The 26,030-nt window shown below is 40.6% G+C and overlaps 1 protein-coding gene across 3 annotated transcripts in view; it reads right to left on the minus strand.

Moving 5' to 3' along the window:
• shroom4 (shroom family member 4) overlaps positions 1-26,030 on the minus strand; it is a 117,129-nt gene that overhangs the window by 36,239 nt on the left and 54,860 nt on the right. For all 3 annotated transcript variants that reach the window (XM_067580675.1, XM_067580678.1, XM_067580676.1), the window contains one exon: positions 14,426-14,577. In XM_067580675.1, coding sequence (XP_067436776.1) covers positions 14,426-14,577 — 152 coding nt within the window. The remainder of the gene's footprint in view (positions 1-14,425; positions 14,578-26,030) is intronic.

Genomic DNA, 26,030 nt, shown 5'->3' on the forward strand with positions numbered 1-26,030 from the left:
TCCAGAACTGATTATCTTTGACGAGTTATTTAAGTTCTTCTGCATCAACTAACGACCGCATGACCTTCTGTTTAAAGTAACTTGTGATGCGACAAAATGCATTTCCGTCACTATTGTTTTTTCCTCAAAGACAATTAAAAACACGACAATAACGATGTCTAACTGAAATTTCCTGTTTCAATTCAGATTTTCTACAGTGGTCATAAAACTATCGACAAATCTGCGTGTTTGTGTGCATGTGTGAGCTTTGTGATTTTGTTTGTGGGTCGTTCTTTATCTCTTCCTGGATGCCAGAGGGTGACAAATAGATTTGTCAACTCTGACCTTTATGTCGCGACCTCTTTCCTCACTCCTGACCGAAGGTTTGTTTCTTCTCCACCAGCTGTCAACAAAAAGTATTTTCCTTTAACTTCTCTTAATGCTCCTTTTCTTCAGCTGTTTTCTTCCTCTCACTCCTTCATTTTCCTTGTTAAATCTCATTATTGTTGTTTGTTAATTAATGCACAAATCAATCAGCTACCAATATCGATCAGACAACAAACCCTGTTTCAAATATAACCTTACATACAGTGAGACATGTGGTGAAAACATCATGTTTAAATGGAAATAAGTATGATTTTTGTTAATCCTCTAATCCTACAACTTTCACTTTGGACTAAAGAAAATACATAAATGTTAATGTAACATCAAACATTGTTGTTCTAGTGTGTTGTTGATGATGATGATGATGATGATGAAGAACAAGAGGAGCGTGTGAGGTTACGGGGTAAAAGGGAACTTCCTCTCTCTTTTTCTTTACACCGCTGATTTAGCATCCTGACACTTAACGTCCTGGTTTGTCTTCTATTATACAACACAGAAACATCTTTTTGACATGTGTGTGTGTGTGTGTGTCCGAGTTGGCTTCAAGGAATTTGTGTGTATCTGAGACGGCCGCTGTGTGTGTGTGTGTGTGTGTGTGTGTGTGTGTGTGTGTGTGTGTGTGTGTGTGTGTGTGAGAGAGAAGTCAGACCAGTGTCGTGTATCATGGAGTCGCAGTTTAATGGGCCAGTTAATAAAAACCAGGCCAGAGGAGACAGATAAACTGTAGCAGACCACACGCGTAGAGGACAGACGCACTCACACACACACACACACACACACACACAGTGTCAGAGCTGCAACTAGTGATTATTTGCTATATCGGTTTATTTATTTATCTTTAAGTCTATAAAAATGTCAAAACATAGTGAAGGATGACCGTCCAAGAGCACTAGTTGACATCTTAAAAGTCTTGTTTTGTCTGATCAACACCCAAAATGATTCAGTTAACTATCATACAAGACTGGAACCAGTAAATATTTGTGAATTTCTCGACTAGTTTAATTATCTTTTCAGCTCTGCACTGTATACATACACAAAAACAATTCACCAGGTGAAGTTAAAGTGATCTAAGTCTAATGTTTGAGCACAAAAATAAAAGAAAACCAGTGGATTAACAGGAATCAAATCACTAGGATTGGGAATTCTGGAAAGTTTTAAATCTAATTTCTACTTTTTTGGTGTCATGACGACTCAAAAACAATTATTGATCCAGTGAAGCTACTTCAAGTTTTATCTGTGTGAGTGTTTTTACTTAACATTTCGAAAGGCTGTAGCTTCACTTTAATGCTGCTAAAATCAATATTTCTATATTAACAATGGCTCAAATGACTACGTGTGATGTGAAAGGAGTCACTCGCAGTGATAAAACCAGAGAGAATCATCACAAAATCTGCAGTTACCTTCAGCTTTTTAGTGTCTTTCAGCGCATTGTTTTGGTTTTATAACACATTTAGCAGCAGAAAGCAGCTGTTTTCACCAAAAAAAACAAAAAAAACAAAACATAAACTGTACACTTCCTGCCCAGCACCAAACAACAAGACAAAACTAGTGACTAGCTGATGAACATAGAGAGCCAGATATTTAAAAGACCAAAAAGCTAAAAGGTGAGTGAATCCTGGACTTATTTTGTTCTGTTCCTGCTGGATGTGTAAACAGGAGACGTGACGGCCATTAGGGCTGCAAATAACGATTATTTTCATTATTTCAGTAATCGTTTTGTCTATAAAAAGCCTCGAAACAGTGAAAACCGCTGACTCCAATTTTCTCTGCTTATTAGGTTACAGTTTCAGTCTGTCAGCGGCTTTGATCAACACCAACTTAACTGTCCGTTATGTTGCACGCTGTCTGAGTCACGTCAAACCAAAGACTTACCTTCATCACACTTGACGAAACACCGAGACTTTATTACTTTATTATATAGAGACCTTTATCATACAGGGATCCATTCCTAGATTTTTTCTCACCTCACTTCTCTATCCTTTGGGCTACCACCGCCTCCGTTTCTCTTCATCCTTTAAACATTTAACATGTTTCATTGGATGAGTAACCGACTCATTGAAACACAGAAGCACAAATTCTTTAATTCTGTCCACAATGTCAATATTTCAACCTGAACAGCGTCACAACCGAATCGGAGCTTTAATCAGACCCAGAACAGTGTATGCATATATGTGTGTGTGTGTTTGTGTGAGGAAGAGGTCTTGAGGAATGCTAAGAATGTCTATTGTTCGGTTTGGGAAGGAGTGATGGGGGGCAGACTATTGTATTTCATGGTTCTTGGCACCGCAGACCTCAGTCTTGCCCCGGTCTCCAGGGACCCTGTGTTACAAAAATCTAAACAACGGGATGTGTGTGTGAGCACATTTTGTCCATCCATCTGTCTGCAGTGAAATTATAAACAATCACATGAAAGTGTGTGTGTGTGTGTGTGTGTGTGTGTGTGTGTGTAGGCCCACAAATCTCTTTGTGACAGTCTGAAACGAGCGTCTACTAAAAAGAAAAACACAACAAAAAGAGCGAGTCAGCATGCGGACGGAGAGGAGCTGGAGCGTCAGAAAGCTCAGCTCTTCCAGGAAAAGATGAAAACAAATGTTTCAAATGAACAAGAACAAACAAACTGTGCAATTGAGCGGCGCTGCTGAAGCAGCCGACACTCACCGGCCAACGCCGAGGCCTAAACCAGAGACAGATTACAGAAGAGGAGAGACTCAAACCCAGACATGACTGCATCTGACTGAGGCGGACCACTTATGTGACGACAGGGTTTCCCCCAGGAAACTGGTTAGTCTTGGTTTCTCACATATCAGCACCCGCTTATGACGGACTGAGCTGTTTGTCTTCTTTTACCAATAAAACTCAGATCCTGATGCATCTCACCCTGTAATCAATGTTGTCATTAAATCTCATCTAGATGACGCTTTACAGAGTCACTCGTTAAATATGTGGTCTTTGTTGTCTGGTGCACTGCAGGATCACTGCTAGTTTTCTCTAATTTTCTATTTCATATAAATGTGATCAATTCTTCTGATGTTACAGAATGATGCACTTTATTTGGACTACTGGGCATGCTGGACAAAGACTGGACATCCATTTCTATATTTTCAATACTTGTGTTGATATAATGCTCAAGTTTTGGCACTGATACCAAAACAAAACTTTTTTCTAGGCCTGCAACTAACGATTATTTCCTGGATTAATCAATTAATCATCTAATCTATTAAATGTTAAAAAAAACTAGTGAAAAAAATGGCATTTATGATTTCTCAGAGGCTACGGTGATGTCTTCAATTTGGGAAGCAGGAAAAACATCAAATGATGCAATTTTTGCTTGCAAAATGATTGAAACAATTAATTGATTTTCAAAATAGTCGCCATTTTTTGTCCATCTAATCTAAAATAATAATCATGTTTTTTATACATGCACCTTTTTTCTTCATCTGACAAAAGAAACCAAAGTTGAATGTTGTCTGAACACAAGCAGCTGCACACAAATTGTTGAAATTTGGATTTAAATGAGGAGTTGGATGATCATAGAAAGAAGATAACAAATCTGATCCGAGATTCAATTCCAGTTTCTGATATTCACATATATATTTTGTTTGGTATCAACAAAGTAAATTGTTCTTTATCCTAGAAAAAGCAATCAGAGAGAGATTAGATGATGACTTGCATTTGATTGCTCCAAAATCCTGAATTTTGTGAGTAATTGTGACAATAAATAAAGCGTGATTGTACAGTTCTACAGACGCACGGCCTGTTTCTTGGCTCAGATTTGGTGAGAAACTGATGCTGGTGGATGGTTTCACCACATGTTTCCAAAACAGACGACATCTTTTTCCAGCTGGACAACAGGAGGAAGAGTGACAGCCCTGCAGTTCATCTAATCAGGTTTAATGGGAGTAAAAGTCCATTCCTGTTGCCTGTTTTTTTTAATGTTGTTTGTACTCATGAGTCATTACATCTGATAATGGCCTCGTGTTACTGTCTGGAATATGTCAAAATATTTTACCTAAAACTCTCAACTCTTTTCTCTTTCACTTTCTCTGTTTTCAGTCTTTTATCTCCTCTCCGTCCATCCTTCCTCAAAAAAAAAAAAACTGTTTATTTTCATGTGTAGCAGATGAAAGAACAAGCTAGGATGAAAGAGCTTTGTCAAGAAGTCCTGTTTATCCTGTCAAACCCTCAAACACGATATCCAACCTCTCTTGTAATTATCATTGTTATTTCCTTGTGTTCACTCCTCCTGCCACGTACTGGAACTGCAGCCTGTTTCTGACTCTCTGCCATGTTTTCTGCTGTGTTGCTGTGTAATCTCATGTTTCTATTTTACTCTAAAAATTTGTTTTCATCTGCTACTGAATATAAGTTAGATTTTCTTCCAACTGTCTGCAGAAAGTGACGTGAGAAGATTTATATCACAAAAATAAAGCCACCAATCAAATGCTGGTAAAATATGCAAGTGGCTGGTAGATTTATGCACAAAAAAACAATCTACTGAGTGGCTGGTAAAATGTGAACAGTCACTAGCTATTTGGCAGGTGGACAAAAAAGTGAATTTTGCATCCTGCACAAAGATAAAACTGATCTTTATTAATGAGTAGGAGGTGAGCTGAGGCTCGGGTTGGCAATTTGAACCGCTTAATATGCAACTAAATATGAAACAGACTCAGATCAGGTCTGACTGTCCTCAAGTCCCTCTGGATCAGTCCATCAAATATATATATATATATATATACCTACATACACTTACTTTATATATAGGCATACCGACATGTTCGTACAGCCCCTTAAAAAACAAATAAATAAATAAAATGAAACAAAATTTTTTAAAAAACAATAACTAATAAAAGAAGGAAAATAACAATAAAATATCAATAAAATAATAACAAAAATAATAATAATTTTCTAAAAAAGAAAGAAAAAAGGATATGGTCCCTTTAAAAAAACCAACAAAATTATGTGCATTGGTTTTCCGGGTTTAGTTTACAGCTGCAACGATTAGACGATTAACCGATTAGTCAATCGACAAAATATTAACAGGCAACTATTTTGATAATCAAATAGTGATTTTAGTTATTTTTAAGCAAAAAATGGCAAATATTTGCTCGTTTCAGCTTCTCAATTGTCAGGATTTGATGCTTTTCTTTGTCATACATGATATAAACTGAGTATCTTTGGACTGTTGGTCGGATGAAACAAGACATCTGGATACTCCAGCTTGGGCTTTGGGGAATTAAAAATGGACATTTCTCACTATTTTCTGGCATTTTATAGACAAAACGATTATCATCTCATCTCTTTAGCTCATTTCAATCAGTATAAAGCACTAACAAAGTCTATTCTGTATATATAGACTACTGTATGTAGTTTACGAACGCCACCTTACAGGGTTCATGTCAGAAACGGCCTGTCTATACAGTATAAACACGCACATACATGCACACCTGCATTTAAAGAGCCATTTCCTATTCCATCAACAGCGGTAAATAAACTGCTGCTCTTTTGTTCGCTTCCCATAGAAGCTGCTTCTTTTCACACACATACACACCAGCGTTTTTCACCGACGCATTAAGCCGGACAGGAAGCAGAGATGGGAAACTTTGAGAAGAACAGGAAATGATGCAAAAGTCGAAGAATGTCCTTCTGGCTCGTCCATTGCTGCCCACCGAGAGAACCACAAACACACACACACACACACACACAGAGTACAGTTCACAAAAGGTTTGTGAAAACAGGAAGTACTATAGGAGAAACATTTCCAGGTCGAGGCAACACAACATCCCCGACATTCTTTCCCTTCCAGAAATATATCGGAAAAATCATCACTCACTTAAAAACACCCATCCAAAAAATGTAAAGAGACAGAAATACTCCTGCTGTTAATCCCGCGGTGGCAAAACTTTGAAAACGAGGGCGGAGGCCTAAAAGGTCAAGCGGAGCGGCAAACTTAAAAGGGGGGTCACTGTACTTATCAGAGCTAATCAAGGCTAAAAACTGCTTTTCCTTTCAGCGCTGTGGGAAAAGTATGCGTCAATGTGTGAATGTATTTCTCATTGAGTATCTGTGAATGATGGACGACGTGTAGAGCAAGTAAAAACACATTAATAAAGTCTTAAAGGTTGATTTATACGCAAAAAACTCCTATGTCATGTGTTAAGAAGCTGCAGATATGTGTTTAAACTTGATGAGTCAATCAACATTTGAAGTGTGTCAGCGTTTCCACGCCAACAAGATACGACCACAGAGGATATTTTGGTTTGCTGATGTCATGTGACATGGTTCCCATACAGAACAAAACTATGACTCATTAGGACAGAGAGTGCGGTTAAATGTCAAACGTTATAATGAAACAGTTTTCTGTGGTAGTTCTGTGCTCCATATGTTTGTATATGACACATGAAATGACACCACATGCATCATATTGGTGAAATGATTAGTTGGTTATTTATCATCAAGGCTGGAAGATATTTGAAGAGTTTAAGATGCTTTTCTCTGTTTTATATCAGTGAAAATTGAACATCTTTGGTTTTCTGACTGTTGATTGGACAAAACAAGTTATTAGACAACAAGTTATTATTGGCATTTTTCATTTTAAGACTTTAAGTTCATGGACTAAACAATTAACTGATCACAATTATGTTCCACAGATAAATCAATAACAGAAATAGTCAAAGTTGTTGTAGTGTAACGTTGTATGATTCTGTATCCAATCATGAAGGATAAGATACAGAACACAATGAATGGATGTTCATATAGTATATAAAGTCTACACGGGTTCATTTCAGAGCTGCAACAATTAATCGATTAACTGATTAGTCAATTGACAGAAGATGAATCAGCAACTATTTTAATAATCGATTAATCGTTTTAGTCATTTTTTAATCAAAAATGCTAAAAATTTGCTGCTGCAGCTTCAAGAAAATGAGGATTTGATGCTTTTCTGTGTCATAAATGACAGTAAACTTAATATCTGTTACTCAAATAAAACAAGACATGTGAAGACGTCACCATGAGCTCAAAGAAATTATAACCGGCTTCTGATATTTTATAGACAATAATTAATCAATTAATCAATTAATCAGAGAAATTATCTGTAGATTAATCGATAATGAAAATGTTAGTTGCAGCCTTGGTTCATTATATGTGATTCTGATGATTTATGTGTGGAATTCTGGGAAATGAAGTCCTTAAACTTCCAGTGCTGCAGCCACTAAAGTGTGAGTTTATCAAGTAACGCTTAAAACATGAATCGATGTAGCACTTTCCTTTAAAAAGCACCTTCTGTTTGTATCGTTCTCTGTCGTCTAGTTCGAGGAGGCTGTTGATGGTTAATTGGTCTTAATTAAGAGACAAACACAACACTAGATAACAGCAGTGTGGATCCTCTTCATCATCCACTGGTTTGCTTAAAAGCCTTTCGAGCATCAGTCCTGATATAAAAACCAAAATGGATCCAAACACATCGCTGGCTTCTCCCTGCACTGAACTGCTGGGCAGGACAGTAAATTCCTGTGGTTTTCCAAATTTAGCTTGCAGGCTTCCCTTTAGGCTGCATGTCTTTCAGCAGTACAGACTCTGACTGGCGTAGGTTTATATCTAAAGCATCCGCACTGACTTAAGTGATGGAGGGAACCAGTTAAGTACATCTTACATCTTGTTATATCTTTCTATGAGTCAAGACACATGAGATTTAAGTGTTTTTCATTACCAGTGTAACACGACTCCTTGTACTAATATGATGGAAACCTTTCAGAGACAATCTACCCTTTTATAAATCCAATATAAGCCTCCACACCAAAGCTTCCCAACCAGAATTTAGTAGAAAACTCACACAAAAGAGTCATTTTCCAGCCTTGCTAAACTTGAACAAATCATCATCTCTGAGCGCCAATTCCACATTTCCTTCCTCTGCGTTTACATCATATAATTAAATCCACTGTGTACATTTTTCCTTAACTTCTCCCCAGCTTTAAAAAAAAAAAAAAAAAAGCCCATTTATTCAGAAATACAGTAAAATACTATACAGGAGGAACCCCGCTGAGTAATTTCCTGATGTTTCTGAGACAAGCGTATTGGGTATAAGAAATCCATGTAGCTACTCTCCATCTCAGTTAAGGTTAAGTGAGTTTTAATTGAGCTTAGAATAACAGAAAAAGGCACACACTCATATTTCTCACACTTGGAAAAAAAAATACATGTACACACACACACAAGCACGTACATAAAAAAAAACATGCGAGGTGGAGCTCCAGAAATGTTGAACACTGTTTGGCAGGCTGCCATCTTGGTCCCGCCAGGTAGCGGTGGTGAAGAAAGAAGGGAACCAAAGAGTACGTGAGATATAGCTACACAAACATTCATTACAAGTAAAAATGAACGGATGGAGCCAAAGAAATACTGGTTTTTTCACTTCAGGTGACATAAAACTAAAGCCAAGAAAGAAAAAAAAGGGCAAAAAAGTGGAAGACGTGGATGGTAACGGCTGTTTTTAAGGGTGAAAACAGTGTTTTACAGAAAAACTACCTTAGTTTTAGCTTAACCAACAATCAAGCAACAACTCCATGAAGATGGTTTTAACTCACTCATAAACCCACTAATTTGTGTTTAAAAGGTAGCAAATGCAAACGCCAACCTGCGCCATATGTAGGTAAGGAAACTGAGAGCAGACGCCGATGTTGTAAAGGCAACGAACAGCAATAGTTTCTGATTGTTTTACACTGGAACCATCTGCTAAGTCAAGAGTTTTACACCTACAATTTATCTGTTTTTTACGCCCATTTCGAGATAGAAAAAAAGTCCAGGTGACATCACACAACCAACAAACAAACACAATAAATCCTTCTCTATGGTATTCAACAAAAAATGTGTCCTGGTTTACTTAAAGTATTACATTTACTTTTTAATTAAAATATAAATCCTAAAAAACTATTTAAAAAAAAGCACTTGTGTAACACTTAGCTTGATTTACGTTTGCTCAGAACTGGTTCTTATGACTTAAAATGTGTTTATAGTTGTTGGAAGACGGAGTGAAAAGCCGACGGTCGAGTAAAGACGTTCGTTGTGTTGAAGTCGGTTGATTAACTAAAAAGTGACAGAAATTGTGTCAATAATGAAAAAGAAAGTGCAAACCTTGGCTGCTTTCTCACCTCGGCACAGCTGGTCAATCATGAAGTAGGTGTGAATGTCGGCTCGTTGGTGTCGGAAAGTTACAGAAATATCCAGCCGTCTTACAGGTGTGTGGGGGGGGAAGGAGGTTTCTGAAGCTATCTGATCATCCCACAACGTCTGAGAGAGCATATCAGCTGCATGTGGTCTAAATGTCAGCAGATATTTCCAGTATTTGCTTGTCAGTGGTGACGTTAACGTGTCTACATCTGCACAGGCGGCTTTACCCGAATCAGCATTTCTCAAGTTGACTCTCCAGTTGAGTCACCAGTCGACTCGACATTATTAATGATGTTTATTCATCTCGCATGATGAGAGACGCTTTTATCTTTCATGCAATTTCCCAAATCATGGAGTCACAAAGTATCCACTCAAGCTTTGTGCTTTTGAAACTAACTGTAATCCGGCCAAACGTGACTCCTGATCGTCCGAGCAGATGCTGGGTTTTTTTATTTTTTTTTTTTTGAATGAATGTCAGAAGAGGAAAGAAAAACAAAGAGGCTTTGTGTTGTGTCTGTTTTTATATCACATTGACATTCAAATCCACCAGTTAGCTAACCTGCTCCGGTTAATTCAGCCTCCAAGAAATGTTTATCACACAGACACACACGCACCATGCCGTGCTTTTACTCCGGTTTTTTATGTTTCTAACGACCTACTGAGTCAGAAAAAGAAACAAAGATACCCATCTATTCACATGCCATCTCTGTGCTCTGTACCAACACTCCCCTTGTGTTATTAAAAGAGGTGGGAACGACTTTTGGCTTTTGACTAAGGGCCTTTTCCACTGTTAAAACCATACAAGCAGAGCCAAGTGTGCAAATGTGAGCATTTCATCATCGCTGAGCATGCAAAGTGAGAGCGTGTGTGTGTGTGTGTGTGTCGTCTGGCGTCCGACTCCTACGGTACCTTCCAGCTAATGACTAAAACCAGACTGGAGGAGGCTGTGACGTGATTGGCAGGGAGTCAGGGTCAAAGTGCGACGGCTACTCTGCCCAATAAACGGAGCAGAGATCTGTGATTAGTGTCAGTGACTTGTCGATTAAAGTGTGTTTTTATTCGTGCGCGGGTGGCCGTGGTTAGAGAGCGCGCCTGCCAAAATATAAATAACAGCTCAATACAGGCATAGAGACACAAACCACAGAGAAATACACACATTCATTCATATAAACTCAACTCACAAGGCTTCATTTGCTGTTGTAGTCACTCCCGGTCTGGTGTTTTTCAAGTTTTTATCTTCTTAGCAGGATTTATGAGTTTATAACACATTAGATAATGTAAAATATGATCCAATCAAGCTGAAAATGATAAGAAAACCATTAGCTGTTAATGTTTTTTTAAAGCAGAAAAAAAATCACATGTTCCAGCTTCTCAATGTTAATATTTGCTGGTTTTCTTCCTCCATGTTATTAAATATATGAAATATATGAAATATATGAAATATATGAAATATCGTTGGGATTCGGTCACAAGAAGAAACTTTAATAAGTCATGTTGGACTTGGAGAAACAGCGATGTGCGCTAGTTTCTGATATCTTATTGGCTAAACAGAATTTTCTGCAAATTAATCAATAACAAAAATAAAACTTAGTTGCACCTCTGTAGCATTCCTGTAAAGTTGACATTGCTGATACTAACCAAAAGTAATTTTTATTAGTTTTTTACATCATTCAATAAGACATTTTATGTAATAATTCTGCGTGAAGAAAGGATACTTTGAAAGATGCTGTGTTTTTTTTTAAAAAAACAGTGAAAATTATGAGTAAAAAGAGAGGAACAACTGTCATTCTTACATGTGTAGCACATACACAAACATGTCTGCACACACACACACACACACACACACACACACACACAGCACTGGGAAAGCCCCGAACAGTCAGACATGCAGTACATACCAGACACTGACACACACACACACACACACACACAGACGATTTAACTTGGTGGGATGCTCATAACTAGTAGCAATCCTATATCCATCCATGTCTGTTTTTCTGTCTGTAAATCTGTGTAAAAATGCATTTGTACTGTGTGTGTGTGTGTGTGTGTGTGTGTGTGTGTGTGTGTGTGTGTGTAAATGCTGGTTCGTGTGTGTCTAACAGCATTAGACAGGGGTCTGCCTGCCTGCTGCAGAAAACAGGAGCAGAAACCCGGCAACGTTCTGACTGCTGGACGGCCGATCTGGTTTCAAAGCCAGAACAAGACGCTCCGCTGCCAAACAGCTGTCTGGAGCTGTCCGAAAAAACACAAAGTATTAGTTGTAACACCACTAAAAATCTCCCAGTACAGTCTGAGTAAAGCTGAGTAAGCCTCTTTCACACATCGTTCCCAGTAAATTACTGGGATAATCTTTCAGGCGGCGCTGGTGATTTTCATTGTTCGCTACATTCAGGTACATTTATGTCTCGCGACCTTTTTTCCACACGTGCCGCGGCGATGTCGGTAATAGGTGGGGCGAGGGAAAGTCCAGCGTATGGCGGTCGTGCAACACTTGTGGATGCAAAATGCCATAAAACTCAGCAGAAGAAGAAGACGATAGGGCGAGGCCGCATGTACGTGGACACAGCGGAAGACGTCTCTTGTTATTTTCAGGAACATGGCGGATGAGGAGTTGTTTATTCAACAAGTTTGTCAGACAAATCACCCGTGAAAGTGTTAGCGAGGCAACCAAATTCAAATACGTCGTCAGCAGAGTCTTGTGATTGGCTCGCTTGCTCCACGTGAAAGTGTCAACACAGCCGTACCGGCGTTTTCCCTGAAACGTTACGAGGTCTCGAGGCAGGAGATTGGCGGTACAGATTTCCCTGAGTATCATGACTCCATGCAGGAAATGTTCCTGAACATTTCAGGGATAAACTGCATGTGTGAAAAGTTGCTTTACAGAAAAGTATCAACGTCAAGTTGGTAGAAAGGTTGAGAAAAATGACAACACAGATGGGAAAAATGAAGGTTTTTATCTCTTCTACTAATGTAAAATATGATTTAAAACACTTGAATTTGCTGCAAGTTCACCTACATCCACTGAGTGGCACCAGCACGAGGTAAACTGGAGCATTAAATGATTAAAAATACTCAAATTAAACTGTAAACACGACTAAAAGTGATCTAAAAATATCCAAAAGCTCCAGGCTGATGAAGTTCTCCTCACAAAAGTTTTTATTGTTCAGTATTTTTTGCTTGTTTTGGTTGGCAGGTATATCAGGTAAACTGATGCACATGTACAGTACGTAATGTGCTAAATAACCCAGAAAAAAAAGCAAAGTTTGTCATCTAGATTAGGTCATTTTGTTAGTTTTTAGTTCTCTAAATAAAGAAAGGGAAATAAACATCACATTTAAATGATAAGAAACTCTCTAAACTGAGAATATCAGTGTTAGATCAGCTTCTCTGCTCCCAAATAAATCCAGCTGATACGCTGCTAAAATCTGACCTCAGATCTGCGGGGGGAGTTTTCACACAACACCCTAAAAGTCCCTGCTTAGACGCCAACTGGACTTAAGTTCGCAGTGGAAATATTCCTGCCATTAGTTCTGCTTCCTGAGCCAAAATACCAACAACAGACAGGGGAGGTGCAGGGGTGGGAAATACTGTCGGAACAACTAACTATTTCTTCTCCTGTTGCCAACCGGTGTCGTGTTGCCCCCACAAGCGAGGTAATTAAGAGAATGTTAAGCTGCAATAAATTAAGATTAAAGCTGCTTTAATCAACATTTTGATATTAACGATGGATCAAATAACTGTGTGTGTGATGTGAAAAGGGAGTGGATCACCCACAGAGAGTTATCACCTCACTCTGCAGCTCCTCTCAACAGATTTTAACGTGCTTTCAGTTTTAAAATGAGACAGATTTTACAACTTTTTTTTAGCTTTTCCATGGCTTCATATCTGACAGTACTGCTGTATAATCCCAAGCAACTTTTATAAATGTTATGACATGGGAAATCTGTTTTTGTTGGATGCTCACAGCGATTTTGCAGTTTTTATTTATATATTTTTTTTACAACTGAACCGGCTCATCACGTTTCTCTCAATTAATCTTACGAGTCAGGAATCTTAAGATCACCGTCCGAAATTTCAGAAAGTTTCCAGTGAAAGACAAGTTTTCACACTTTCCTAACGCTAAAACAATGTCAGTCAGCTGGAAAGTTTCCCTCAGAGATAGATTCCTTAAAATCCAGAGGCCTAATTTGTGTGTTTACTATTAGTCAGACTTACAGACAAGTGTTTATATTCAAAGGTTTTTGTTCAGATTCTGAGTTTCCCAAAATCTCTACGGCTGACTCATAGTCACGGTATTCTTACAGTCATGAGATTAAGACGCAGGTTGCAAAATACTGCATTTTTTCCTTCACTTATCACAGGAATTCAACACAGGAAATTAAAATGTATAATTCATCTTGTTATGACTTTTGAGATTCAAATGTTATTCTAAACGATTACGGACAAACACACACACACAGGCACGTTCACAGACATCTACTCCTCTCTGCTCATCGGAGTTTATTGTGGTCTCTCTTGACACCTTGCAGGTCAAAGGTTACTTCCTGTGTTACATTCTGCATCTGAGAGCACTGACTTCTCACGTGTGTGTGTGTGTGTGTGTGTTTGCATGTCTGGAATGACAGACCAGGAAAAGCGTAGTCACCTCGTTCACGTCTCCTCCCTCACCTTCCTTCCCTTACCGTCATAACATTGACACGAATGAAGCGTCAGGTTAAAGAGAAGAAGAAGAAGAAAACAACGGACTCACATCCGTTTCTGCAGAACAAACGCTCAGATATTTACTTTGAAGTCGTGAAACTATTTATGAGAAGCATCTGCGTGCGTGCAGGCGATGGTGATGGTGATGATGATGATGATCGTGTGTCGTGCGGTGCATCTTTTTTACGTTTACCTCCTGACTGCGAGCTTCAGTATCCTGTACGATCCCTTGATGAGGATGAGCGCTTCCTGTCTGCTGCCGTAGAGGGCGGATCCATTTATGTTAATGAGCTCGTCGCCCACTTTTAGCTTCTTGCACTGGGCCGCCTTCCCTCCATCCTCGATCTGGACGTACAGAAGAGACAGAAAAGATGAATTGCTTGGAGAAAAGTTGGAAGGCAAACAGAAGCACATTCAGAAACAAGCGAATTGTAAAAAGTCATAAGACGCTGCCAAACCGACTCCTTTAAAACCCATTTTTGGAAGCCTTTTTTGTTAAACTGTCTCCGTCTCCACGGCAACGGCGCCCTAAAGTGCATCTCCAAAACAGCCTGTACCAAACAATCCCACAGAAACCCATCACATTCCTCTGTAATAGACTCTGTGTGTGTTTGGCACAGTGGTGACTGCCGGTCACACAGTGGTGAGGCCTTGTGTTGTTAATGCATCGCTGGGATGTTTCAGCACGTTTTTTTTTTTTTTTTTTTTTTTAAGGCTGCGAAGGGAGAGAAAAAAAAAACGTTGATGAGCTGTGTGTGTGTGTGCGCGGTGCGGTGTGGTGTGAGGTTTTGAGTTCGGCCATAAATCACAACAACAGACATGGGAGAAAAAGAGAGAGAGAGAGAGAGAGAGAGAGAGAGAGAGAGAGAGAGAGAGAGAGAGGATGAAAGGGAAAAGAAAGACAGGAACACACAGATAGACATAGTAACTTAGTGACTGGACCACCGACAGGAAAAAACGCGAGCCAACTGTCATGATGTTACAAAAATTTGCGGTAGATGTGATTATTTTTAAAGATGTTTTGTACTTGCTACTTTGCAGTGGTTTTATCCCCACATATTATATGACGACAAAGTCATGTATTGTTCAAACCAACTGACAGTGTTCATAAACTGGCTGCTTTTGCAAGTGGAAGTGAGCTAAAAACATGCAGCAGATATGTTATTATTTGCGATTTTGGATGTTTGCAGACTAGCTTTGCTGGTGCACTTAACGCTTCAGGGCAGAGGGTATAAATCAAATGTCCAGCAGCGATAAATAACTGCCAAGTTCATCTTAAAATAACTTTCTTATAATAGATCTTATGCAGTAAGTTTTTGTGTCTGGCATGCTGGAATGGTTTGGCGTGGCACGAGTAGAAAAGAAGCACACAAGGGTTTATTTCATAGATGATTAATACCATTTGGGGTTGGCTGTATTAAACGGTTGCCATGGTGTTTCCACCAGCATTTTCCCCTCTGTTAACGATCAACAAATAACAGGTTAGATCATGTTTTTAACTCCTGTTCTCTCGGGTAATGAAGCAGGTTAAAAGCGGGGAAATTACATTCCTGTTTTTAGATATAAAATCCAGGTCAGATCCGCCGTTAACTCAGTGTTAATTCTGATTAAAGACACTTTGGGGGCATATAAGAAGGAACAAATTCCTGTTTACACAGTGTGAAAATGGAGAGCAGACTTGTCCGTTTCCTCCTAACTTCTCTTTCTCTCTCCATCACTCATTCATTCATCCATTCTCTCTCTCTCTCTTGCTGCTGCTGCTGCAAAAAAAAAAAAAAAAAAAAAAATCAAAGGAATGCATGTCATGGAAACACAGGTCCGATTTTACGGTTTCAGGACTTTACAGACACGCAGCGGGGAACTCGGCCTCGTGAGCCAACTCAAACATAAATCGAGATCTTTCATATATTAACTCGTGCTTTCTGCCGTTTTTTTCTCTCGGGGCCCCGATGCTGTCACGAAATTCTGGCTTCAAAAGGTTAATATTTGAAAATTTGATCCTGCTATAACACCACACCAAACGCGGAAAAAACCTTGAAGCATGCAGCCACATTTTGAAGCGGGCCGCTTCATCAGAACTTTTTTTTTTTTTGGTTTTTGATGTGGGTAAGGTTTTGTGTTTGTGGAAGTCTAATTTGTCTCCCGTTGGTCGTCTTTTAATCCGGTTTAGGTGGACTGGGATCCGGTTCAAAGCAAATCGGCTCAGTTCGGTTTTATCGGTCATATGTAGGTTACGCAGGGTCAACGGTGCAACGACCTGGCTGATGATTTGACACTGCAGTCAAGTTTCTTGCTGTCTGTCTGTTGAAATGTGCTCTGATGGATCTTACTTCATCAGTTTAGAGTTTGGAGCTGCAATAATGAATTAACTGATAGATAGAAAATGAACCTGCATCTATTTTGATCATCGAATAATCATTTTAGTCATTTTTTTAAGCAAAAATGCAAAACATTTGCTGGTTTCAGCTTCTTAAATGTGTGGATTTGATGCTTTTCTTTGCCATACATGATAGTAAACTGAATATTTTTGGGTTCTGGACTGTTGATCAGACAAGACAAGACACCTGAATACACCATCTTGGGCTGTGGGAAATTATAACGAGCATTTATCAGTGTGTTCTGGCATTTTAAAGACAAATCAGCAGATTAATTGATCAGGATGTGGGGAAAAAGATGTGAATTTGAAGCTAAATGTTTACAAGATTTCATACAGGATTTAAAATCCCAAATCAGCGTCAACATGCTTAAAACATCTCAGTTACACCTGAAACACGTCGCTGATGCCTTGTTTTTTTTCCCACCTGCGTTCTGTGAAGACCCGCCCTAGTCCGCCTCTGATTGGCTGGTACTCGTTGCCCTTGTCAGTTGGGTTGGTTAGGTTTAGGCAGGAGGAGGAGTGAGATGGTTTGGGTAAAAATATCAGGGTCAGAGCCAATCAGAGGCATCAGAGTCTTTGCAGAACGCGGGTAGGAAATAAATAACACTTAGCCGATAACACGGGACGAGGCAGAGGTGAAGAATAAAATGATGTAAGTGTGCTGACAAAAAGCGATGTGACATGACGTAAACTGATGTGCGGGAAAGTGACATAATCACCCTGCTGCTAGAGTGCAATTCTGCACTCTTCTGACCTTTGACCTCCACATGAATGAAAACAAAGATTCTCCTCACACAGAGCAATGAAGTGTCATCATCTGAACTTGTGTCTCTGTGTCTAATCAGTCTCTCTCTTTGTCTAACGAAAACACACACACACACACACACACACACACTGAATCTCTGTTGTTCTTCTGTTTCCACCTATAAAAGGATTGTTGATTATGCCCTGTGAAAATTAAACTATTTCCACACACATTCCAAACCCGTGGAAAACGCACACACACACACGAGAGAGAGAGAGAGAGAGAGAGAGAGAGAGAGAGAGAGAGCCCGCAGGCTGAGCTGAATTCATTCGACACAGTGTTTATGTTCATTAGTTTCTAATGAGTTTTTTCATTATGAAAACAAACCAGAGGCAAAAATATGGCTTCAGCGGTGGAATGTTTAACACTGCTGAGGATAAGGACGACTGTTAAAACACATACACACACACACACACACACACACAAAGAAATCCCAAACAGAACATGGATGGTTAAGAAAGTCAAATACACGGGAATAAATTGACCTCTCATTAAGCAGCGATGTGATAAACGTGGGACCCCACTGACATAAACAAGCACACATGTATGAAACAGTTACTGGTTTCACTATAAACCATGATAAAATTCCACAGAGTTGGTATTATTGTTTTCAAATTATGATTGTGATGAAAACCGTGTTTAGTTACACTTTGAAAAACTCAAGAGTAAATACTGTCCAGCATCAAACAAAGTTAGCAAGATTGTCCAGATGCAGCGCAGCATGCAACATGGCTTTGTTTAGCATCGATGAAAACATGGCGGAAGGCAGCAACGGCGCTCTGGAGATTTTTCAGCCTTCTAAGAGGCCTAAATCTGAAGTGCGGTCGTATTTTGGTTTTTATAAGAGTGCTGAGGGAAACGTGATGGAAGATGCAGAAAGAAAATCGCTGTGAAAGGGGGCGACACTTCAAATCTTATGAGTCATCTTCGTGACCACCACCCACTACGTTATAGCGAATGCAAGGTAAGCTAACTTTTAGCTAAATGCATGATGTGAGGACTTCAAAATGTGGAGAAATACCACGGTTTGTCTAACTTGCTAATAGCTTGAAGCTGTCAGTGTTGCCTACTTTTTTAAAAACACTACATGTTGTTCTGTTGCCGTGTGTCCACAAACGCTAATCGTCTATTGCACACGATAACACGTTACGTAGTTTAGTCAATCAACATATTTTATTCATTTAAAGTCTGGCAGTCGTCAAATTGGTTGTAAAAGTGTTCAAACAGCAGAAAAACTATAGACTCCTTTACAAGACTCCTCTGTATTTATGTCAATTATTGGGTTCATTGTAATTAATATCACTACGTCTTCAGAGTGGGGTGTCCAGCAGGCAAAACCAGTGATGCTACTGGTCTCTTGTCCACATCTACAGTGACACAGACAGTGGAGCAAGCATTTCAAAGACTGCCTGCTTATTCATCCAAGTCATAAAATGCTCCAGACCGCACTGCAGCGCTTTCTTATTACATCACAAAGGACATGATGCCGTTTCAAACCTTTGAGAGGCCTGGCTTCCCGAGGCTGATGAAGGTCGCCGGGCTAATCACGAACACTATTTTCCGAGAATGAAATCCCAAACCTGTACAACCAGGTTAAAGCTGATGGATTGGAAAATGTTTGTCTGAAGGCACACGGTTTGCTGTGACTACTGGCCTCTGGACCAGTGAAAGCTGGGCTGGTCAACCCCTCCATCAGCTTCACTATCCATTACCTCACCCCAGACTGGCAACTGGAACGCAACCAAACTGGCAGCTGGAAACACAGTTCTTCCCAGAAGATCATTCGGCTCACAGCATCAGAGAGTTTTTTGAGAATATGCTGTAAGTGTGGGGGATCAACAAGAAAAGATCTGGTCTGCATGACCACAGACAAGGCAACAAACATGATCAATGCTTTTGAACAGTTCCCAGATCTGCGGTTTGGGTGCTTTGGCTATAATTTGAACCTGGCCGTCTCAAAAGCTTTGAAAATTCAGAGAGTTGACACACCAGTCAAAGGCCTGCCGTCGTCTGGTCTAAGGCTTCTCACGGAGCTGGAAGAGAAGGAGAGAACTAAGAGAAAAAGCAAGCTGCCCCCAACGTGCCACAGACGGCTCTGATCAATGATGTGGTGACCCGATGAGCTTCTACACAAAAGATGCTTCAGTGTTTCCTCAGCCGACACTGGCTGGAGGAAGAAGAACATGGTATCTGATGTCCAAGGAAGCAGACATACGTGTCATGGAGCAACTGTGCCAGCTGCTTGAACCTCTGAGCACATTTACAGATGTTCTTGCCTCAGAGACACATGTGACACAGTCAGCAATCAAGCCTTTCCTGGACCACATCACCCACGATGTTCTAGTGGAAAAGGATAATGAGCCATAATGAGTGAAGACCTTAACACCAGATACACAAAGAAGGCAAAGAGAGTCATGAACATGGCTTGTTTCATGGCTTGACAGTTGACAGCTGTGTCCAGGAGGCCTTGAAGCTGGCACCTGCACAAGTCAGGGAGGAACCACAAAGCACCAGCAGCAACTCCACCACCAAGACCCCCACAACGGCATCAGAGGGGAAAGACCTGGCTGGGTTGATAAGAAAGACGAAGGTCAGATTCCAACCACCCCAGACAGAATGACGAAATCAAGGTCTTGCTGTCGCCGCCATCCATTCCAGCAGAAGAGGAGTGGTGGTGTGGTGGAGAGGGCCGTGCATCAGAGCTGCCTCACCTTTGCCAGTGTTACCAGGAAGCTTTAGTGCATCCCAGCAACCGGAGTGACATCAGAGAGATCGTTCAGTGCCAGCGGGCACATTGTGTCCCCTCGCAGATCACCAGTGAAGTCAGACAAAGTCAACACGATGACGTTTTTACATGTCAATCCGAAGCGAACAAAGATTCATACGTACAGGATGTCAGACGAAACGAAGGAAAGGAGAGAACGGAAGGAAAGATGATGAAACCTGGAAGGGAAGGATGGGAGGGCAAAAAGGAAAGGAGATGGGCAGGGGAAGAAGGGAAGAAAGGCACAAAGGGAGGAGACGACCTCAGAAGAACAGGCTGTAATTTGTAGCGCGGACACACACACACACACAAACACACACACACACACACACACACACACACACACACCTGTGGGTTTTATATACTTAAACCCAGCAAGCAGGTATGTGGGACATAATTAGAGAGTGGTAATAAGAGAGTTTATTATGGGCAGAGTAGCCAGATGTATGTTTGGTGTGTGTGTGTGTGTGTGTGTGTGTTAGCCGTTGCAGGGTGACATCATACCTTTCCATTCTCAGCTTCCAAAGACTATTTTTACAGCCCTTAATATTAACATTATTTGGTTGATATGAAACTGTAAGATTCCCAAAATAAAGATGGCTGTAGAGCTGCAAGACATCCATCTATAATATAACTTATATTGTGCAAGAAAACACATCCCAGTTTATCACTAAATGAGCACTAAACACAGAGTACAGCTTTGGATTAATTGAAAGTTTGACCCCATGCACCCAACAGTCTGAGTCTTTTTAACACACTCAGCAACTTGTGCCATCATTCAAAATATCAAACGGCCATAAATAAAGTGGCAGAATGAAGAAAACAACTGAGAAATGCATCCTGATGCTGGTGCCAGTTTATTAATAATGACTGATTGTTTGTCACACCCTCGCTCCGTGTGAATCTCCCAACTGTTGATCCGTGTTAGTGACTGTCTCTCTTTCTTCTATCTATTGAATAAAGCACTTTTCAGCTAACTTTAGTTCAGTTTCACTCCAGTCTGACCTATGTGCCTGTGCAGCGTGTGTGTATGTGTGTGTGTGTGTGTGTGTACGTGCCATGCTGCTGAAGGATGTCCAGACAGGGTGAGGTCACCCCAGGCGCTTGGGAGACGGAGAAGAATGCCCTCTCTGTGTGCTGAAAACACACACACAGGTCAGACACACCCTTTTATTTTTAGATTCAAGGGGTGACTTCATGGTGTATGTGTGTGTTTGTATGTGTGTGTTTGTATGTGTGTGTGTACAGTGGCAAAGCGCCCGCCATTGTACCCTGGAAAGAAAACGGGGAATCCCCGTGCTGGTCTCAGGCTGTCATCACTCAGCTATCACCTGACACACACACACACACACACACGGCAAACAATCAGCTCCTGTCTGAAGATCATTAATAGAGAGATAAAAACACAAGGATCTTGTAGCAGAATGTGTGTGTGTGTGTGTGTGTGTATTCATGTGTGTTAGGGTGTGTTATTTGTGCAGCTCTGACAGAGATGATTAACACAGCAAACATCTGCTTTTCAATATTAAACAGCAGGAGTTACCCTAAATTGGCTTATAGTGCACATGTGTGAGTGTGTGGGTGTGTGTGGGTCTATCATAGGCTACTTTCAAGGAAAAATTTCAGATTAAAGACCAGTTAATTGGGGACTGCTTGTCCAATTGGTGTCCTCAATTAGCAAAAAGCTGATTTTTGGGTCAGTAGTTAAAGTTACGTCTCCAGGAAATGAATGTAAGTCTATGTAACGTCCCCAAAAGTGACCTAGGACAACATGTGTGTGTGTGTGTGTGTTTGTCTGTTGGTGCGAGGCGGCGTCTGAAACATGTGTAAACTGTGCATGTGAAACCATACATTACTGAAAGGTTGAGACAGAGAAAATGAGTAGCTCTCTGGATAACAAGGCTTTGAGAAAGTCAGTGTTTATATACACATGGGACACTATTACACACACACACACACACACAAGATGCTTTACACTCAAAGATCGGAGTAAATGTGTCATATATTAAAGTGAAATTAGCTTAAAATAAGATGTAGCTGATCATTGAGGTATGTCATAACATCTCCACATGTTAAATCTGATCTCTGAGGTTTATAAACTCTTTAAAAAAGTATTTATTTAGTCATTTAAACATCTGTTAAAACCCCAAAGTCATGAGAAAATCCGTCTTGCCAACTGTCTTTTACCGAGAGTTGTTTTAATGTGGTGCCGTAAATCCGTTTGTGAGCTTATACGTCACCTTCAGAGTGTCAAAGTTTATACTCGACTCATACGTGTGTTTGTTTATGAGGTATTCTGCCGCATTTCTAGAGTAAATAATCATTATTACTGGATCAATCTGCGGTGGAAAAAACCTTTAAGAGAATCATTCGGTCAGATAGTTAAATGTTCATTTCATGCCACGTTGCTTCTTATTTGGGCAAGTTAAACGCTTTTTAAAGAGGTTATAAACACATGACATCTGATTCAAAATCCAAAGTTATAAACTGCTCGGTTCAGGAGAGAGTTTGAAATACTTTTTTCCAACAACATGATTTCGCTGAGGTTTCTTGAATGATGGTGCAACGGAGCCCAATGCCTGCCTGTCAGCTTGGCCCTAAATAGAGCCGTCAACCCGACAGGTCAACACATGAGCCGAGACCCCACGGGCACCCCCCCTCCTCTACGAGCTCTGTGTGGCCCCCCCCCAGGACAAAAGAGCCTGAGGGGAGGGAGGAGGAGAGGCTCCCGGGACCCCCTGCTGCACACACACCAGCTTCATCCTCTCTGTGTGCTATTGTCTGCTCCGCCACCGTTCAGCTCCCGAACATAATGCCTGTGTCTCGGCTGAGAAATAAATTTGGAAACAGCGGTCTGCAACATGGAAATATCACTGGAGGAGCTGGAGGTGGACGCTGCCAGTTCTTTCTGCAGGTCTGGAGGTAGAGCCCAGTTTCTCCCACATTTCCTGTTTTGATAGCATCTGAAATTACCTTAATTTCCACTGCTGGTTCGGGGCAGCTTACAGCCTCGAGACTGACTGAGTCACTCAGTGTTTGACCTACTCTCCGAAAAAAGAGGTCAAGGACTGAGTGCGCAAGATTTATCACACACAAACTCCTCGGGTTTATCACAAATAAGCTGTGTGGGCAGAGCGAGGTACCGCCAGCTCCAGGTGTAGAGGTTCAATTCAATATCAGTGCTTGATATTTTGCAGTGTTTCCTTATTTGAATCGAGGGTCATATGTTCGTTGTTTGAGACAGATGTGTGACTCTAGGCAACGGAAATAAAACGGACTTGACTTGAAAGTTTGGTTCAGTGTGTAGAAATCGGTCCAGCATCCTATTCATCGACTTCAGCTACTTCAGCAATACAATAAACCCGATCAATCACTTCAATAAACTATCGGGACACGACCCCTGCATATGCCGCTGGATCCAGAGCTTCCTGTGGAGAAGGCGACAGATAGTTAAGATGAATAGCCTTTCATCTCGACCTCTGACCCTCAGAGCAGGCGCCCTCTCACCCTCTTGCCTCAAACCACTTCACATCCCACCACAGCTCAGTCACCATTCTCAAATATGCAGATGACACAACTATAACCGGACTCATAAGACTGATAACGATAACAACCACCAGCTCAACACGTCTAAAACACACAAGAACTCATATAGACTTCAGGCACAGTTGTCTCCCGCCCAAAAAAGCCCCGTCCACGTCTCAGGAGAACCCATAACCGTCACTGACTCATTCAGATTTCTTGGCTCATTCATCAGCAACACACTCCAATGGAACATCGATACAGACCACATCCCAGCAAAGACAGTTTCTTTCCTAAAACAGCTGAAAAAAGTTCAAAGTCAAACGAAGCCTCCTCCTTCAGTTTCACACACAGAGATCATTGAGAAAACACTCACCTCACCCGTGAAGGTTTAGCAAGGACGAGCACATGCGCGCGGATGAATCATCAAGATTATTGGCACCCACATCCCATCAGTTGAATCACAAGATCACAAATGAACTTTTCACTAACTCTGACAGATGTACCTGCGTTTAAAAAAATCTGGTGTCAATCTTGTGAATATCGTCTGTTGTGCTGGTCTGATGTGATGTTGACATCTGCGCTGGTTTGATGCTAGTGACACTCACCATGAGTGATTGATTGATCGATTGATCAATGGTGTCCTTTGTGTATGCTTGTTTAAAAGCAGGGCTGCGGCTGAGACAATGAAATACGAATCCAGGAAGTGGAGCTGGAGTTACAGATTAACACATTTAGCAGCCGTTTGTAAAAACTCACAGACGGGATTTTTACAACTCTGGAAAGTTTCACGGCGGCAACTGTTTTATCTTTTCATTGCGATCATCGCAAAGTAAACAGTCAAATACGGCGTTCACATTACTGAGTAATCCACCAGGAATGTGCGCTTGCATGTATGTGATTGGCCACCGCAGCGTGAAGTCAGGTTGCGTTTTAGCAAAAGTTTAGTCAAGTTCTTGCCAGACAGCGGCGGCAATCTGAAAGCCACTTTAGAGACTCAAAAAACATTTTCAAATGGGAATAAGAGGCAGTTAGAGACGACTGTTGGAGGTAAAACTTTGTGCACCAGGCCGTCTTGTGTCTTTAAGTCTGGTTCAGGTGTTTTTAGCGGAGTAATATTTACTCTGTGACAACAAAGGCTACACTTTTTTAGTAAAATGTCCTTAATTTCTCATGAATTTTTCCTGGATGAATGATTATAAGAAACTTGTGATCTGTGTTTGAGCAACGTGAACCTTTTGCAATGACTAATAGCATAAATAAAACCAAAAATGGAACTAGAATCTGATCATAAGGCACTTTTTAAGTCACGAGTTGTGTAATGTGCTCTTGCTAAGTGCTGAAATATGAACTACATGATGACGGGTATGTACAATGACTCAGTTGTATTATATGCGAGCTGTACAGTAACATCTTGGTAACAGCATCTGTTTCCCCATCTAAAGTCGGCTTCATTCATCTAATACCCGAAGGTCCTTGTTGTTTTTTCAGTCTGATGCCCGGACTGGTCGGTATGCACATTGTTTTAAGCAGCTGTTCCCAAGATTTCTGGTTTGTGAGTCCTTAAAGTGAAGTAATTACCCCTCATTACTGGTTAGAGTCTCTGTGTGGACAGCAGTTCAACCAAAAACTGATTTTTCCTTCTCATATTGTTTCATTTAGAGGCCCGCAGATGTGAAAGTACTCGATATTTCACAAGGAAAAAAAAAAAAATAGAGAACAGTCCGAAAAAATAAACACAATTACATGTAACATAAATGTTTACTTTTTTCTGTCTTTATCCCTGAAATCATCTTTGATGCTGCTGAGTTATTCTGAAAGGCTCCCAGGTATCACTGATTTAAGGCAGTAGAGCATTTAAAGGCCTTTTTCTTGTATCTATGGCTTTTTGAAGCCAAAGAAAACTTTCCACATAAAGTATCTTACAACCAAACTAATAATTACAACCATCTCTACCAGATTTAGTTGCTCAATGTGTCTCTGCAAGTAGAGCAACTCACCTTTTAATCTCAAACGTATTTCAACTCTAAGCTTGATTTTTGGGGGAGATGCACCCATGCATACATGACAAATAAGCTTTCTCTTTCTCAGACAACTGCACACACACACACACACACACACACACAAATACACACCCTTCGTCAACCTCTGCCCTCCAGTCTGAGCCTTGTGAGGTTCTCCTCCCTTCCTCACACCCACGCTCACACACACAAGGCCTTCTTTATCAGGGCGGGAGGAGGGGAACTGCAGACATGGAAAAAGAGAAAAAAGCTCCCACGCTCACACCAAAAGCAGCTAGATGTGTGTGTGTGTGTGTGTGTGTGTGTGTG

This window comes from Thunnus thynnus, chromosome 22 (assembly GCF_963924715.1).
Source record: "Thunnus thynnus chromosome 22, fThuThy2.1, whole genome shotgun sequence".
NCBI lineage: Eukaryota > Metazoa > Chordata > Actinopteri > Scombriformes > Scombridae > Thunnus > Thunnus thynnus.